General features: G+C 46.8%; 1 protein-coding gene across 1 annotated transcript in view; it reads right to left on the reverse strand.

The window, feature by feature from the left end:
• The window catches only part of ITGA2B (integrin subunit alpha 2b), a 130,942-nt gene that overhangs the window by 65,302 nt on the left and 50,133 nt on the right, over positions 1-15,507 (reverse strand). The window contains exons 17-20 of the mRNA XM_075347718.1: positions 9,631-9,686; positions 9,223-9,374; positions 5,523-5,645; positions 1,597-1,664 (exon numbers count right to left, since the gene is read on the reverse strand). Coding sequence (XP_075203833.1) covers positions 1,597-1,664; positions 5,523-5,645; positions 9,223-9,374; positions 9,631-9,686 — 399 coding nt within the window. The remainder of the gene's footprint in view (positions 1-1,596; positions 1,665-5,522; positions 5,646-9,222; positions 9,375-9,630; positions 9,687-15,507) is intronic.

The raw sequence follows: 15,507 nt of genomic DNA on the forward strand, positions 1-15,507 counted from the left end.
CATGTCAGGTCACCCACAGAATGAATCCTCTTTTCAAGCACTTACAACTTGGTTTTGCGGTATTTCAGCCATAATGCTATTTCTCCAAATATATTGGCCCCATCCATTATTGCCTTTAAGTCTGTTTTTTTGTGTGTTTTTTTTAACTATCTTTTTTTTTTGTTCGTACCCAATTCACTCTTCTATTTGTGTCTTTTTTTAAGTCACCTGTTTGGGGTTTTTTTTTTTTGCATGATTTAGCGATTCCATATATTTTTGACTGATTTATCAATTTTGACTTTTTAAAAGTTGCAAATTTGGTGCAACTCTATTCAGACCCCCTACAATATATATTTTTTTTGTTTGACAGTAGTTTCGCACAATGTTTGGTCAGTTTTGCAAAATGTGAAACTTTTGACTCCAAAAGGTCACAAAAACAGTTCAAGACCATTTTTGACATGGCACTAAATTCAGGAATTGTGTGAGCCATTTTGACAAATTTGGCACTAAAAACCAGCAACTCATTCCACAAGACAAAAAAGGAAAGTGACTTAAAAAAAATCCCATAAATATTGAATACTGGCTTTTATGTATTTCTCCATGACAATATCTCATAGTTAAATACAACAGTTGATGGGGTTTTCCAATTTTATTTAGTGAAAAAAAATTAAATTGTCCACGACCTTCAATAACAGTCAGCTAAATACTTGTCCTGCTGACAGTTGTATCTCCTGATCCCCCCATGCACATGAGCGCTCAGTTTGGCCAAGCATTCGTTTTCGATGGCTTGAGTAGAGTAAGTAACTTCCAGAAAAAAAAAGTATAATGGAATTGATGAAGAAATTCAACATGGCTGATCTTTCTATTTTAGGGAGAGTTGGGAGACCTGTAGGTCATGGCAACATCAGGGGATTTGGTTGATTTCAATGTGTATTGGGGCATTAAGGGCGGCTTTGCACGTTGCGACATTGCACGTGCGATGTCGATGGGGTCAAATCGAAAGTGACGCACATCCGGCGTCGCAGTCGATATCGCAACGTGCAAATCCTTTTTGATACGATGAACGAGCGCAAAAGCGTCGTTATCGTATCATCGCTGCAGCCTCCGACATTTCCATAATGCCGGTGCAGCGACAGGTGCGATGTTGTTCCTCGCTCCTGCGGCAGCACACATCGCTGTGTGTAAAGCCGCAGGAGCGAGAACTTCACCTTACCTGCCGCCGGCTGCAATGAGAAGGACGGAGGTGGGCGGGATGTTTACATCCTGCTCATCTCCGCCCCTCCACTTCAATTGGCCGCCTGCCGTGTGACGTCGCTGTGACGCCGCACGACCCGCCCCCTTAGGAAGGAGGCGGGTCGCCGGCCAGAGGGACGTCGCACGGCAGGTATGTGCGTGTGAAACTGCCGTAGCGATAATAATCGCTACGGCAGCTTTCACTAGATATTGCACGTGCGACGGGGGCGGGACTATCGCTGCAGCATCGGTAACACATTGTTACCGATGTCGCAGCGTGCAAAGCCCGCCTTAGGGTGAAGACTTATGGTTCAATCATATGTCTACTAGGTCGTCCAGAAAGCCAGTCAAAACATAGAATTGGGAATTATTTGCAAAACTGACCATTTTGCCACTAGATGAAGGTCTGGTATGCAGATATTGTCCTCACCACAGTCCAAAAGGATATGAATCTAGAAAACAAGAAGGTAAGAGATTATAAGTATTTGCAATATCTAACAGTACAATATTTCACCCAGAACAAGTTGACAGCTGATGAGACAACATCCTAAGGCCCAACCAGCCTGAAGCCATTAATAGCGACTGCAGCACAGACACCAACTTGTATTGTTTGCCATTGTTTTGTATTTGCAGCAATAACTGATAACATGTTACCACTTTACCAATTGTGTAAAAGGTCTTAAGGTCAACTGTGAATAAATAGTTACTAAAAGTTTTTCATGTGCCCTCTTCTAAAGGGCACTTTACACGAAGCGATATCGCTATCGATATCGCTAGCGAGCGTACCCACCCCCGTCAGTTGTGCGTCATGGGCAAATTGCTGCCCGTGGCGCACAACATCGCTTACACCCGTCACACATACTTACCTGCCTAGCGACATCGCTGTGGCCGGCGACCGCCTCCTTTCTAAGGGGGCGGTTTGTGTGGCGTCACAGCAGCGTCACTAAGCGGCCGCCCAATAGAAGTGGAGGGGCGGAGATGAGCGGGTGGAACATCCCACCCACCTCCTTCCTTCCTCATTGCGGGCGGCCGCAGGTACGATGTTGTTCCTCGTTCCTGCGGTGTCACACATAGCGATGTGTGCTGCCGCAGGAACGACGAACAACCTGCGTCCTGCAACAGCAACGATAATCGGGAAAGGAACGATGCATCAACAATCAATGAATAGGTAAGTAATTTTGATCGTTAACGGTCGTTCGTGAGTTTCACAGTCAACGACGTCGCTAACGAGGCCAGATGTGCGTCACGAATTCCGTGACCCCCAACGACATCTCGTTAGCGATGTCGTTGCGTGTAAAACGGCCTTAAGACTTGTCACAAGTGGCCTTACATTAGGATTTGATATTGCATCATTCTCAGTAGCGGGATAAGTCATCTTTGGTAGCCACCGATCTGCAGCCAAACTAAATTCCACTTATTTTTGGTCTATAATAAGGTCAGGGTTATCAACTTGACTTTTTATTTTTTCTGGACAGCTTTTCAAAAAATCAAGGACAGACAATATTTTTGATGGACACATTGGAAAACCATTATATGTTATTATGATTATAAGTGATACATATCTAAAGCCCAGAACTTTGAAATGAAGACATCAGCTGCCCTCACTGTATCCTGTAAAATGATAATACAAGGGGCTGCTGATAAGTCTTTGGCTTTGTGATCTTTTTTTGTTTCTATGGTAATAAATGTTACATCACATGAAAGCCTTATGTGTCTAATATATGTTTTCAAAATTTTGTGTTTGTTGCTTATGGCAAAAGTGTTCTACGCAAGTGGGAAAACAAAATGGCGGAGTCTAATACGATATTCACAGCAACTGAGAGCAGAGGAGTGATAAAATTCTTGTTTCTGCAAGGAAAGTCCACAAAGGATATTCATAGTGATATGACATAGGGGGTTCAATGCCCTTCATATTCCACAGTTAAGAACTGGGTTACCAAATTTAAAACGGGCCACTTCAGCACCAATGATGAGGAACGTCCTGGACGACTGAGTGTGGTTATTGTTAGGGAGATCGTCACTGCTGTGCACAACCTCATACTGGAGAATCGACGAATTTCACCTGAAGCAATAGCAGACATCATGGGGATTTCCCGTGAACGTGTTTGTGTCATTATCCATGAACATTTGGACATGAGGAAGCTATCTACAAAGTGGGTCCCTCGAATGTTTGACAACAGATCAGAGAAGAATGCGAGTGAAAACTTCTCGGTCCATTTGTCAGCTTTTCCAGATTGATAACAACTTCCTGGATCGACTGGTCATTATGGATGAGACCTGGATTTATTTTTATTACCCTGTAAACAAGGAGCAGTCAAAAGAGTGGAAGCGCAGTGGTTCTCCTAGTCCAAAGAAGTTCAGGGTATAAAAATCAGCCACTAAGGTGATGGCGTCTGTGTTCTGGGATAAGGAGGATGTGCTGCTAGTGGACTACCTTCAAAAGGGTTCCACCATCAATGCAAGGTATTACATTGAACTTTTTGGACCAATTGAAGGCAGCTCTGAAGGCCAAAAGTTGCGGCAGCTGTCCAAAGGAATTTTATTCCTGCAAGACAACACCTCCGCTCACACTGCACAAGCTTCCACGGCAAAACTGGCAGAGCTGGGCTTCCAGCTGGTTGATGTCACGGGCGGCGGGGCACTGCACTCACCACGCTCGGGTCCGGCGCTGCTGCTGCTGCTCGGTGGCTCGAGCGGTGGGCCGGGTCCGGGGACTCGAGCGGCGCTCCTCGCCCATGAGTGAAAGGGGGTAGTTTGGTTTGGGGATTTGGTCCGTGATGCCACCCACGGGTTGGGGTGAGGTTGGGCACCACCGCTGCTGGTGACGGGAATCCCGGGAGCAATGGCAGGGAGCAGCTGGCATGTTGTTTTCCCCTCCGTGGGTAGGGGTTGGTGGTCCCGGGGCCCGGTGAGATGATGGGGAGGCAGGGTTGGCAAGGTGCAGGGTCGCTTGGGCTGCGCAGCGCAGTGCCGGATGGCACGGTAGTACTCAGTCAGCCACAAATGGATGCAAAGTCTCTGGTAAACCAAACGGCTGGATGGATGGATCCCGCAGCCGGCTGCTGTGGTTTCTCCCGGACGGTTGGTGGTGGCTGCCTTTCCCTGCACCTGTGTGTATGTTCGGTCCCGATGGATTCCCACCAGTAACCCGCTCCCCAGCGTGTATATGTGCTGGAGGAGCCCTTTTGCCCACAGGCTCTGGCCCTTGGAACTCTAGCTGTGGCGGTAGCTGTATTTCCTTTTGCTGGTTGGACGGTTGCCTTCAATCGGGTCTTGGCTGTTAGGAAACCCCTGGGGTTCCGGTCACTAACGGATTTGACCTATTTAACGGCAACTCCAAGCCTGGTCAGGGTCCGCAGGCCGTGCCGGTTTGTGCTGGCTTCACTTCGCTCCCCGGTTCGGTACCGGCGGGCCACCACCCGTCCCCAGTCCTACGGTTCCGCGTTGATCTGCCTCTCCTGCAGACGGCCACCACCGTCTGCCAACCTTGCTCTCGGTGCCCGGGCCACGTACCTGGACACAGTCAGTTTGCTCCTCTACTCCTACTTCACTCCTTCACTCTTCCACTTCCCTAACTGCACTCGAGCTCTGCCTGAGCTTAACTGACTACTGTTTCCTGCCTCCAGGACTGTGAACTCCTCAGTGGGTGGGGCCAACTGCCTGGCTCCACCCCACCTGGTGTGGACATCAGCCCCTGGAGGGAGGCAACAAGGATTTTGTGTCTGACTGATGTGCCTATCTCAGGGTGGGGGTGCATGTTGTAGTACCTGTGATGACCTGGCTAGTCCAGGGTGCCACATTGACCGCCCACCTTATTCACCAGATCTAGCTCCCTCCAACTATCAACTGTTTCCAAACCTAAAGAAACACCTCAAGGGCACCAAATTTCACACAATTTCGGATGCCATGCCTACTATGGATGCCTGGTTTGAGGCACAACTGAAATCCTTCCTTTTGCTAGGACTACAGAACTTGAAATACCAATGTAAGACTTTTTTTACATCAGTGGAGTGTATGTGGAATAAATGTAAAGTTTCATCATCCTATCTTGTTTCTTTCTGTCATTATCCATAAGCCAAAGACTTATCAGCAGCCCCTCGTAATTACAGTCAAAATAATCTGTATAAGTTTCTTCAGCTTCAAAAAAAATCACGGACACCTTCAATGTTTTGCTGACAGGATAAAAAGTGTCCTATTTTATGGGCTGTCCTGAATTTCTGGTTGGTTAGCAATCCAGAATCAGGTATGGTATGTACGTAGGAACCATAATGCTCAGGCTAGATTTCCACTATGTCACCTTCATGTCTTACCTGCTCCTGAAGGAAGGTGTTTCCATGTATTATAGGAGGTAAAACACTTGTAGGTAGCACAGCCAAACTGAAGTTAACACTGACAGCTATAGGACTGAGTTTATCCTTAAACTCTGATTCATCCTGTAAGAAACAACGATTGGCGTGTTATATCTTAGGGTCAATGAAGGATTAGGGGGAGTGGGACATGCAAGGAACGTAGGGAGGCTGGGAGTAATAAAGGTGTTAATAGTATTAAATGTCTACTGGCAAATGCAAGAAGTCTTGCAAACAAAATGAATGAATTGGAGACTCTTATGTCAACCATGGATTATGATGTGGTGGGCATTACGGAAACCTGGCTGGATGAAAGCCATGACTGGGTGACAAACATACAGGGTTATACTACATTTAGGAAGGACAGGAAAGACAAAAAAGGTGGTGGGGTGTCTATATTTATCAAATCTAACCTAAAACCTGTGTTGAATGATGACATCGGGGGGAACTGCAACAATGTAGAGTCAGTATGGGTAAATGTACATGGGGAGGGGAATAATGGAAAAATTCTAATTAGAGTTTGCTATAAGCCTCCTAACATACCTGAACAAATAGAGGGTGAAATGCTGGAACAAATTAAAAAGGCAGCTAATAATAATAATGGGGTCTTATTATGGGGGATTTCAACTATCCAGACATACAATCTTCTGGTTGTGCTAAAACCTGTAAGTTCTTGTCTACTATTCAAGAAAATTATCTTTCTCAGATGGTAGATGAACGACCAGGGGAGATAATTTGCTAGATCTAGTCCTGTCAAAAAGACTGAATACAATTTCAGATCTACAGGTCCGGGAGCACTTGGGCACCAGCGATCATAATATGGTAAGCTTCAAAGTAATATTCAATAGAACATTTCAAAGGGGAAATGCTAAAACCTGGAATTTTAGGAAAGCTGATTTCAACAAATTAAGGGAAGAGCTTAAATGTGTAGATTGGGACAATGTTATGGTAACTGGGGATACTGAACATAAATGGGGTAAGTTTAAGGATATACTACTAGAGTCCTGTAAAAAACTTATACCCTCTGGTAATAAATTGTCCAGGAATAAAAAGAAACCATTTTGGATAAATAAGACAGTACAAAGTATAATAAAACAAAAACAAAGGGCGTTTAAAATCTTAAATGCTGAGAATACAGAAATAGCATTTCAGAAGTATAAAGATATCAATAGGAAATGCAAAAAAGAAATCAAGCTAGCAAAATTAGCTACTGAAACAAAAATCGCCAAGGACATTAAAATAAATCCCAAAATCTTTTATAAATACATTAATGCCAAAAGGAAAACAAAGGATAGTATTGGCCCCTTAACATATAATAACAAGTTAGTTATAGAGGACAAACAAAAGACTGAGATATTAAATAGGCATTTCTCATCTCTGTTCACCAAGGAACTGACTGTACCAGGGATCATTCAACAAGTGAAAAATCAAAGTTCACCACCCCATATAATTAATTTAACACAAGAAGAAGTACGCCTATGTCTGAGTAAATTAAACATTGACAAATCCCCAGGGCCAGATGGCATTCATCCATGAATATTGAGGGAATGGAGCTCCATAATCAACAGACTGCTGTATCTCATCTTTTTAGACTCGCTTGTAACAGGGTTGGTGCCTCAGGATTGGAGGATTGCTGATGTGGCACCAATATTTAAGAAAGGTAAGAGGGTAGAGCCAGGCAACTACCATCCAGTAAGCCTGACATCAGTAGTATGCAAAGTTTTTGAGGGCATTTTAAGGGATGACATGCAAAAATATATTGCAGAAAATAATATAATAACTAACAAATAACATGGATTCATGAAAGATAAGTCATGTCTAACCAACCTGTTGGGGTTCTATGAGGGGGTAAGTGCAAATCTGGATATTGGTAATGCAGCTGATGTGATATATTTGGACTTTGCAAAGGCATTTGATACTGTACCACATAATACCCCTATACTAAAGCTCTAGAAGCAAGAACTAGGGGAAACTAAATGCAACTGGGAATTGGCTAAAAGATAGGAAACAAAGAGTAGTCATAAATGGTGCATTCTCTAAATGGACTATAGTAAGCAGTGGGGTGCCGCAGGGATCTGTGCTAGGACCGATTAATTTTAATCTCTTTACTATCAATCCCATCCACAAGGTCAATAATAAAGTGTCAGTCTTTGCTGATGACACCAAACTATGTAGGATACTAAAAACTGACCTTGATAGTACAATATTACAAAAAGATCTGGATAAGATGCCAGAATGGGCAGATACTTGGCAAATGAGATTTAATGTTGATAAATGTAAAGTAATGCACCTAGGATGGAGTAATCCTATAACTGCGTATACATTAAATGGAACTAAACTCGGGACTACAGAACAGGAGAAGAACTTGGGTATTCTCATTACAAATAAGCTGAGCAGCAGCACTCAATGTCAAGCAGCAGCTGCTAAAGCAAACAACATTTTAGGGTGTATAAAAAGAGGGATTAGATCCCGAGATCCAATGTATTGTTACCCCTCTATAAATCACTTGTAAGGCCACATCTGGAATATGGGATCCAGTTTTGGGCTCCACATTTTAAAAAGGATATTCAGAAGTTAGAGTCAGTTCAAAGGCGGGCAACTAAACTACTACAAGGAATGGAAGGCCTCACATATGATGAGAGGTTGAAAAAGTTAGATATGTTTAGCTTAGAAAAAAAACGTCTCAGAGGAGATCTCATTTATTTGTATAAATACATGTGTGGTCAATATAAAGGACTGGCACATGACTTATTTCTTACAAAGACAATACTAAGGACCAGGGGGCATACACTGCGAGTGGAAGAAAAGCGATTCCGGTAGCTAAATAGGAAAGGGTTCTTTACAGTTAGAGCAGTCAGACTGTGGAATGCCCTACCACAAGAGGTAGTGATGTCAGATACTATAAGAGCTTTTAAAAAAGGGCTGGATGATTTCCTCAGTACACACAACATTGTTGGTTATAAATAACTTAGTGACCAAATGTATAATTGGTGGAGGAAGGATGAACTAGATGGACCTAGGTCTTTTTTCAACCTAAGTAACTATGTAACTATATATCCAAAAACGTTGCGGCCATTAAAACTTTGAGTCTTTCTCAAGCCGTGAGAATGGATCACAGTTAGAATAGCCAAAACGTTGCATATCCATGGGAGAATAAAGATCATAGTTTTTTTTTTACTATGCCATGTCTGGGGTGCTGCCATTTTTGCTGTATAGAAACAGTATGTATTGGATATGGATTCGGCATCCTTATTGCTTGCATCCGTTTAGCTATATCAAATATAAATAGTGCTGCTTTCTTTGGTGATATCAATCCATCTCCAAGGCCCCATACCTTATTCATCTAATTTTTCAGAGTATAACTAGATCCTTTTCTTCCTTGAGTCATTTGAAGCCCTGGTATCTGAAGAAGGTAACCTGAAGGTTTAGGGTCCTATCTGAAATATGGTTACCTTGTCTTGGTAGATGGGTTTATACACTTTTGATGAAAAATGAAAACCATCAAGCTCCCCTTTTACATGTGTAGTAATAGTGGAGTTCATGTATACATTAATTCCAGAGTAATGTGACATAGTCGGTCTATCTCTCTATCTATCTATCTATCTATCTATCTATCTATCTATCTATCTATCTATCTATCTATCCATCACTATCTGATACATACCCGAAGGTAGGCTGTGGCGTTACTGCAGACAGGTGCCCTATTATCCGTCACTGTAATAGAAATTGTCTTGCTGGATGTTGAAGAATCGAGGAATAGGGTTCTACGTACAAATCTGCTCTTTTGGCTGTCCAGCAGAATGTCAGCTAAGAGATCTGAAAAGTCGTGAGAGAAGAAATATTTGATGACAAACGAAAAGCTGAAAAGCATTTATCTACATATCACCAGTTGTACAGTTCTATATAATGCCATGTAGGCAGATGATATATTGCCAAATGAGAAGGTGAAGGCTAGGACCACTTTCATTCTCCTGCAATGCCATGGGCTGTGATAAATAAAGGGAAAACCCCACTTGGATCACAATTGCATAATCAGTCCCCTATACATCATGGTTGCATGAAATTCACTTACTTAATGTCTTGGGCAGGCTTTTTCCTGAGGTGCGGATGCAGATGATTACTTCAAAGCTAGAAAAAGGGATATGAATTAGTCAATGTAATTTCCAAGAAGTGTCCCTTCCTTCAGGTTGGACCTTACAAGAGAATGGAAACAATTTACATAAATTGTTGACCATGTGAGGACTGGTATACAGCTATGTTATAGGACTGTGAACATGCCTAGGGCGGTAGTCATGGACAAGGGCTATACTTTGTTCGCCCAAGCATGCTACAGACAATGATGGTGTGTGTGTTGTAGTGTTATCCCTTTGGACCGTTACCTATAAGCCAGAGGCCTCTTGCTTCTCATCTATTACACATAGCGTGCTACTGGTGCATTCCACGTCATTCTTAGAAAGTCCACAATATCGTTTTAAAACTTCTTTCACTTTACTTGGAGATAACGTCAAACACAGGCTCTCACAAAGCATTAACCTTCCATTTTCCATTCTAACATAGACAGGCTCTTCAGCATGGGTACTGAGCATGTTCTCATTCTCAATCACAGAAGCAGTCATAGAATAAGGGGGGAAGTTGCTGGTACTGCATCCTACTGGTAATTAGTCATATGTGTCCAGGTGTAACGCTATAACTGCTCACCTCCAGTACTGTGTTGCTACTTTTCAGGGCTGCTCATAGAGCCAATGCCCTAGTGCCAGTGTCCCACAGCTGGGCGGCCTTTTCTCTCTCTAGGTCCCCCCTAAATTCCATGTTTCACTGCTAAAGCCGGCTATTTTACCTCACGCTCGTGAAGTGCACTCTCTTGCCTCTGATTCCTCTCGCTCTAGCTATGAGGTACGAGCCATAGTTGGTTCTAAGATGGTTAAAGGGCGCAGATTCTTCTTGATAGATTGGGAGGGCTACGGCCCGGAACATCGCTCTTGGGAGCCTGAGGAGGCTGTCCATGCTCCCGACTTAGTTGCCAATTACCTGCGTCGCCGGTAATCCAAATAGGGTGTAAGTATGGGAGAGAGAGCAGTTGATGCAACCGCAACGACCTTAGGTGGTAAGGGAAGACATCGGGACTGACATTTCGAACCCCAACTAATAATGCTGTCGGACTCCCAGTCAATTAGAGGAGCATGGGTCCGAAGCCATGGGAGACCCAGAAGAACGTCGTCTGTACCCTCAGGCAAAACAAGAAAAGAAATCTCCTCTATGTGACCCTGAGACAGGGAAAGGCGCAAGGGAACTATCCTCAATGTAATGGAGTCAGACAACATAGTCCCATTAACAACACGGACAGGAATAGGCGCCTCTAACATGATAGAGGGAATATTGTGTCTCTTTACAAATCCTGAGGACACAAAAGTCCCGTCAGCTCCGGAATCCACAAAAGCCATAATAGGCCATATATTCTCAGAGAATGAGAGCTGACCTGGGATACTACACTTAGGCGGGCTTTGCACACTACGACATCGCAGCCCGATGCTGCGATGCCGAGTGCGATAGTGCCCGCCCCCGTCGCAGCAGCGATATGTGGTGATAGCTGGCGTAGCGAAAGTTATCGCTACGCCAGCTTCACACACACACTCACCTGCCGTGCGACGTCCCTGTGGCCGGCGACCCGCCTCCTTGTTAAGGGGGCGGGTCGTGCGGCGTCACTGCGACATCACACGGCAGGCAGCCAATCAGAGCGGAGGGGCGGAGATGAGCAGGTTGTAAACATCCTGCACACCTCCTTCCTTCCGCATATCCTACGGAAGCCGCAGTGAGGCCGGTAGGAGACGTTCCTCGCTCCTGCGACTTCACACACAGCGATGTGTGCTGCCGCAGGAGCGAGGAACAACATCGGACCATTGCGTCAGCGTAATCATGGATTACGCCGACGCTGCACCGATGATACGATTACGACGCTTTTGCGCTCGTTAATCGTATCATCCAGCCTTTACACACTGCGATGTCGCATGCGATGCCGGAAGTGCGTCATTTTCAATTTGACCCCACCGACATCGCACCTGCGATGTCGCAGTGTGCAAAGTGCCCCTTAGAGGGTGCAGAAGACGTCTCTAGTAACCCCTCTCTAATGGTTACTAAGCCTGGGAGCTTCCCTGACGGCTAGGACACTTGTTGGCATAGTGCCCAGCCTGACGACATACGTAACATATAGGAGGACCAGACCTGCGTAGTCTGGAGGACGTATGACCTAACTCCATAGGAGTGGGAGATGTCTCAGATGCTGAGGAAAATGGTAGTGGACCCTCAACAACTGGAATAGCCCGATGCTTAGGGCGTGAGGAAGAGACCTCGAGTCTGCGTTCCTTATGGCGTACGTCGATCCTTGTTGCTACAGTGATTAAGTTCTCCAGAGAAGCAGGGACCTCACGAGTAGCAAGGGCATCCTTGACATAGCCTGCCAACCCTCTCCAGATGATAGGAATCAACACCTTTTCTAGCCAATCTAGTTCTGCCACCAGAGTTCTAAAAGCAATGGCATAAGAACTAGTGGATAACGAACCCTGAGATAGATCTAAGAGTCTCAGGGCCGCATCATGGGTAACCTGCGGACCCATGAATACCGCTTTAAGAGCTTCAAGAAAGTCTTGATGTCTCAGAGTAACCACATCAGAGCGCTCCCATAGGGGAGTCGCCCATTCTAAGGCTTTGTCCTGAAGTAAGGATATGATAAAGCCTACTCTGGACCTCTCCGTAGAGAAGCGAGAAGAGTTGACCTCTAGGTGTATCTGACACTGACTAATGAAACCACGACATGATCTGGCATCGCCAGAATACCTGTTTGGCAGAGCAAGTCGAGGATCATGTGCAGATGTCACCATGGTCTGAGGTTTATCCTCAATAGTCTTGAGCCGCGACTCAAGTTTTGTATGTAACGGTGTAACTGCTGATATTCTGCCATAACTGCCAGACCCTTGGCTCAGTCCTAATGTTACGGGGGGCTGTCTGATAATAAAACCCAAAGGAATATCAGACAGTCAGGGTCCACCGTGCAAAGACTCTGCTGCAGACTATGGCAGAGGATAAGGGGTATATAAGTGTGCCACTGTAAATAGTAATAGCACAAGTGCAGAGTGCAATACCTCTGTTAAACTCACAGAGGAATATAATTAGAAAATAAAGCAATTCCTCCCTTACTTGGAGGGTGTGTGGTATGGTCTCTGTTAATGGTCACAGAGACAAAGGCAATGAGTGTGAAATGGCACCTACCTAGGTCCGTTCCTCTAGTGGTGCCAGGAGACGGACAGCAGCGTAAGCCGCACAAAGCTCCTACCTGCGTTCGCTCCACTAGTGTGCGAGGACACGAACCACTAGATATGGCACCTGCCTAGGTCCGCTCCACTAGTGGTGCAAAAGAGACAGACAGCAGCATAAACCGCACAAAGCTCCTACCTATGTTCGCTCCCCTAGTGTGCGAGGATACGAACAACTGCCAGACGCAGTATAAGGAACGTTACCCTAGCGGCAACGTCCACCTACGAGTAGAATCACAAGGCCCAACCGGACCATGTGCCTCAGGCACCTGCCTATGTCCGCTCCACTAAGAGGTAAGGATACGGACCGCAGCCGAAGCTGTAAGGTATAAGAACGCTACCCTGCCAGTAGCGCTCACCTAACATAGACAGAGAGATGCCTAGAGGGACGTGCACAGAGCGTCTACTCTCATGCATGAACCAAGAGGACTGAGCACCGGGCGGCGTGCATCAGGGTCTTATATAGACTCTGTGCCTCATCCAAGATGGAGGACACCAGAGCCAATCCGCTGCCAGAATGACAGCAATGACGTCACGCTGGCCTATCACCGAGCAAAGCGTCACAAGCACATGACCAGCGACCAATTGGCATAGAAGGTGTCAGAGACATGTGACCACGTGTCACAAGCACATGACCAGCGGCCAATCAGCTTAGAAGGTGTCAGAGACATGTGACCTGTGTCAGCGATGATGTCACCCGCACATGTGCAATGGCTCCAAGATAGGACTTAGTCTCCAGCGCTTGCACATGTGCAGTAGCAAGAAATCCAAACATAGTCTCCAGTGCTCGCACATGTGCATTAGCAAAAAATCCGAACATAGTCTCCAGTGCCACAGCAACCGTAGCACAGTACTTTTAGTGAAACCGACAGCCCGGAGATTGCTGTAGGCACCCGAGGCCACAACCTGCCACAGATCACCTGCAAGGGGAAGCAATAGAAGACCTAGGTCAGCCACCCTTTGGACAGGCTCCGTGGCGGAGGCGCAGGACGGCTTCGTGCAGCCCAGCGCTAGTGAGACAGCCAGACAGGACACATTGAGAGGTGCACCGGTACTGACCCTTGAACTATTCGGGATCGGCAGAGGTCCCTTACGGCGGATCCCAGCATACCATGGGTAACCGGTCAGCTGCAGCATTGAAACTTAACAGTGAGTAAACATCTTAACTGCAAGCACCGTGTCGTCTGCTTTGTCCTGCACTTCGTCAGAAAACACAATAGACTCTATCAAAGGTTGCTCCGGGGTACCCGCTCTACCTGTGGAGACCAAGCAACACCCTCAGCTGCCATAACATCAGCCCCGGAGTTCCCTTCCAGCAGTTGCGGCTCCATAGCCGCACAATTCCACAGGTGGCGTCACGAATCTTATATATAAACTTTATTACCATCTCCCCCACACCGCCACCTTAATTGACTCCACCAGGGTCACGGAGTTGGGCCCCGCCACCACTGACTACCCGAACTAGTCCGGCCCGACACCGAGTCACCTAAGACCCTGGGGCGGGCGAGTCATCTTTGGCGTCACGAACAGGATTTGAACAAGACCCGTTAATATGGGTGACGTGTGCCTTAAAGAACTGTATTTAAATAGACTGTGTTTGACTTGTGTGGAAAAACTGCCGTGCGCAGGAAGAAAGGGGGTGTGCCAGAAAAAGAGCACAAAGATAAGCCCCGCCCCCAATGTGCTTGCAGTGTGCTGAAAAATGGCGCATTAAGAGACTGAATGTCTGGCAGTTAATACTGGTGTCTAGAGGAAGAAGTTGCCAGAATGTACTGGATAGTGGGCGGAGGAATGCCACTCTTGGTGGGTTGGGTGCCGGCATGGCGACAACCAGTGGTACGTCCCCCAACCCCGCCTCCGGAGTGGAGAAGGGTGCAGCCGAGCATTGGCAGGTTGTCTGGTGGTGAATGCTCAGGAGCGGCAGTCACGAGTATCAACCGGGACGACTTCGGAGGCAATATGGCGGAGCTCTCTCTTTCAAGTACACCGGGAGAGGCATGGGAGAAGGGATTGGACCCCGGCCTGAACCTCCTGCTGGAAGAGATGGAGCAGCTGGCCCAGCGGTTACGGAGGCTCGAGGTGGAAGCCAAGCAACGAGCGGCCGGAGAGGGAGTGGCCGAACCGGGACACGCACCTGAAGACCAGACGACGTCGTGCGTTACAGAGAGAGGAGAGTCTCCAGCCGCCGCTGCAGTGCCCGGTAAGAAAGATGCCACCCCCGCCCGGCAGAGCCCGGATCACCTCGTGGGGCTCCTGCCCAGTCGTCCCGCACGTGTGCCTGGCATCATCGCACCCTGCGAGTCTCCAGCCGCCGCTGTGGAGCCCGGTAAGAAAGATGCCACCCCCACCCAGCAGAGCCCAGACCACCTAGTGGGGCCTCTGCCCAGCCCTCCTGCCTGCGCACCTGGCGCCATCTTACCCTGCGTAGACTGGGACGCATTACCAGTCCGCGACCAAGGGCTGGCCGTCCCACTGAAGCCAGTCATGACCCGGGCCACAACGACCATCATTTGTGAACGGCAACTGGCCCAGTTTCGGATGGAGAGAGAACGCCGAGAGGCGCAGCAAGCCAAGAAAGAGGCTGCCAACCTGGCCGCGAAGGAAAAGATGCGGAAGGCCAGGAAAGCTACCCATGGCCCAGT

The sequence above is a fragment of the Anomaloglossus baeobatrachus genome, chromosome 5, assembly GCF_048569485.1.
Source record: "Anomaloglossus baeobatrachus isolate aAnoBae1 chromosome 5, aAnoBae1.hap1, whole genome shotgun sequence".
Taxonomy (NCBI): domain Eukaryota; kingdom Metazoa; phylum Chordata; class Amphibia; order Anura; family Aromobatidae; genus Anomaloglossus; species Anomaloglossus baeobatrachus.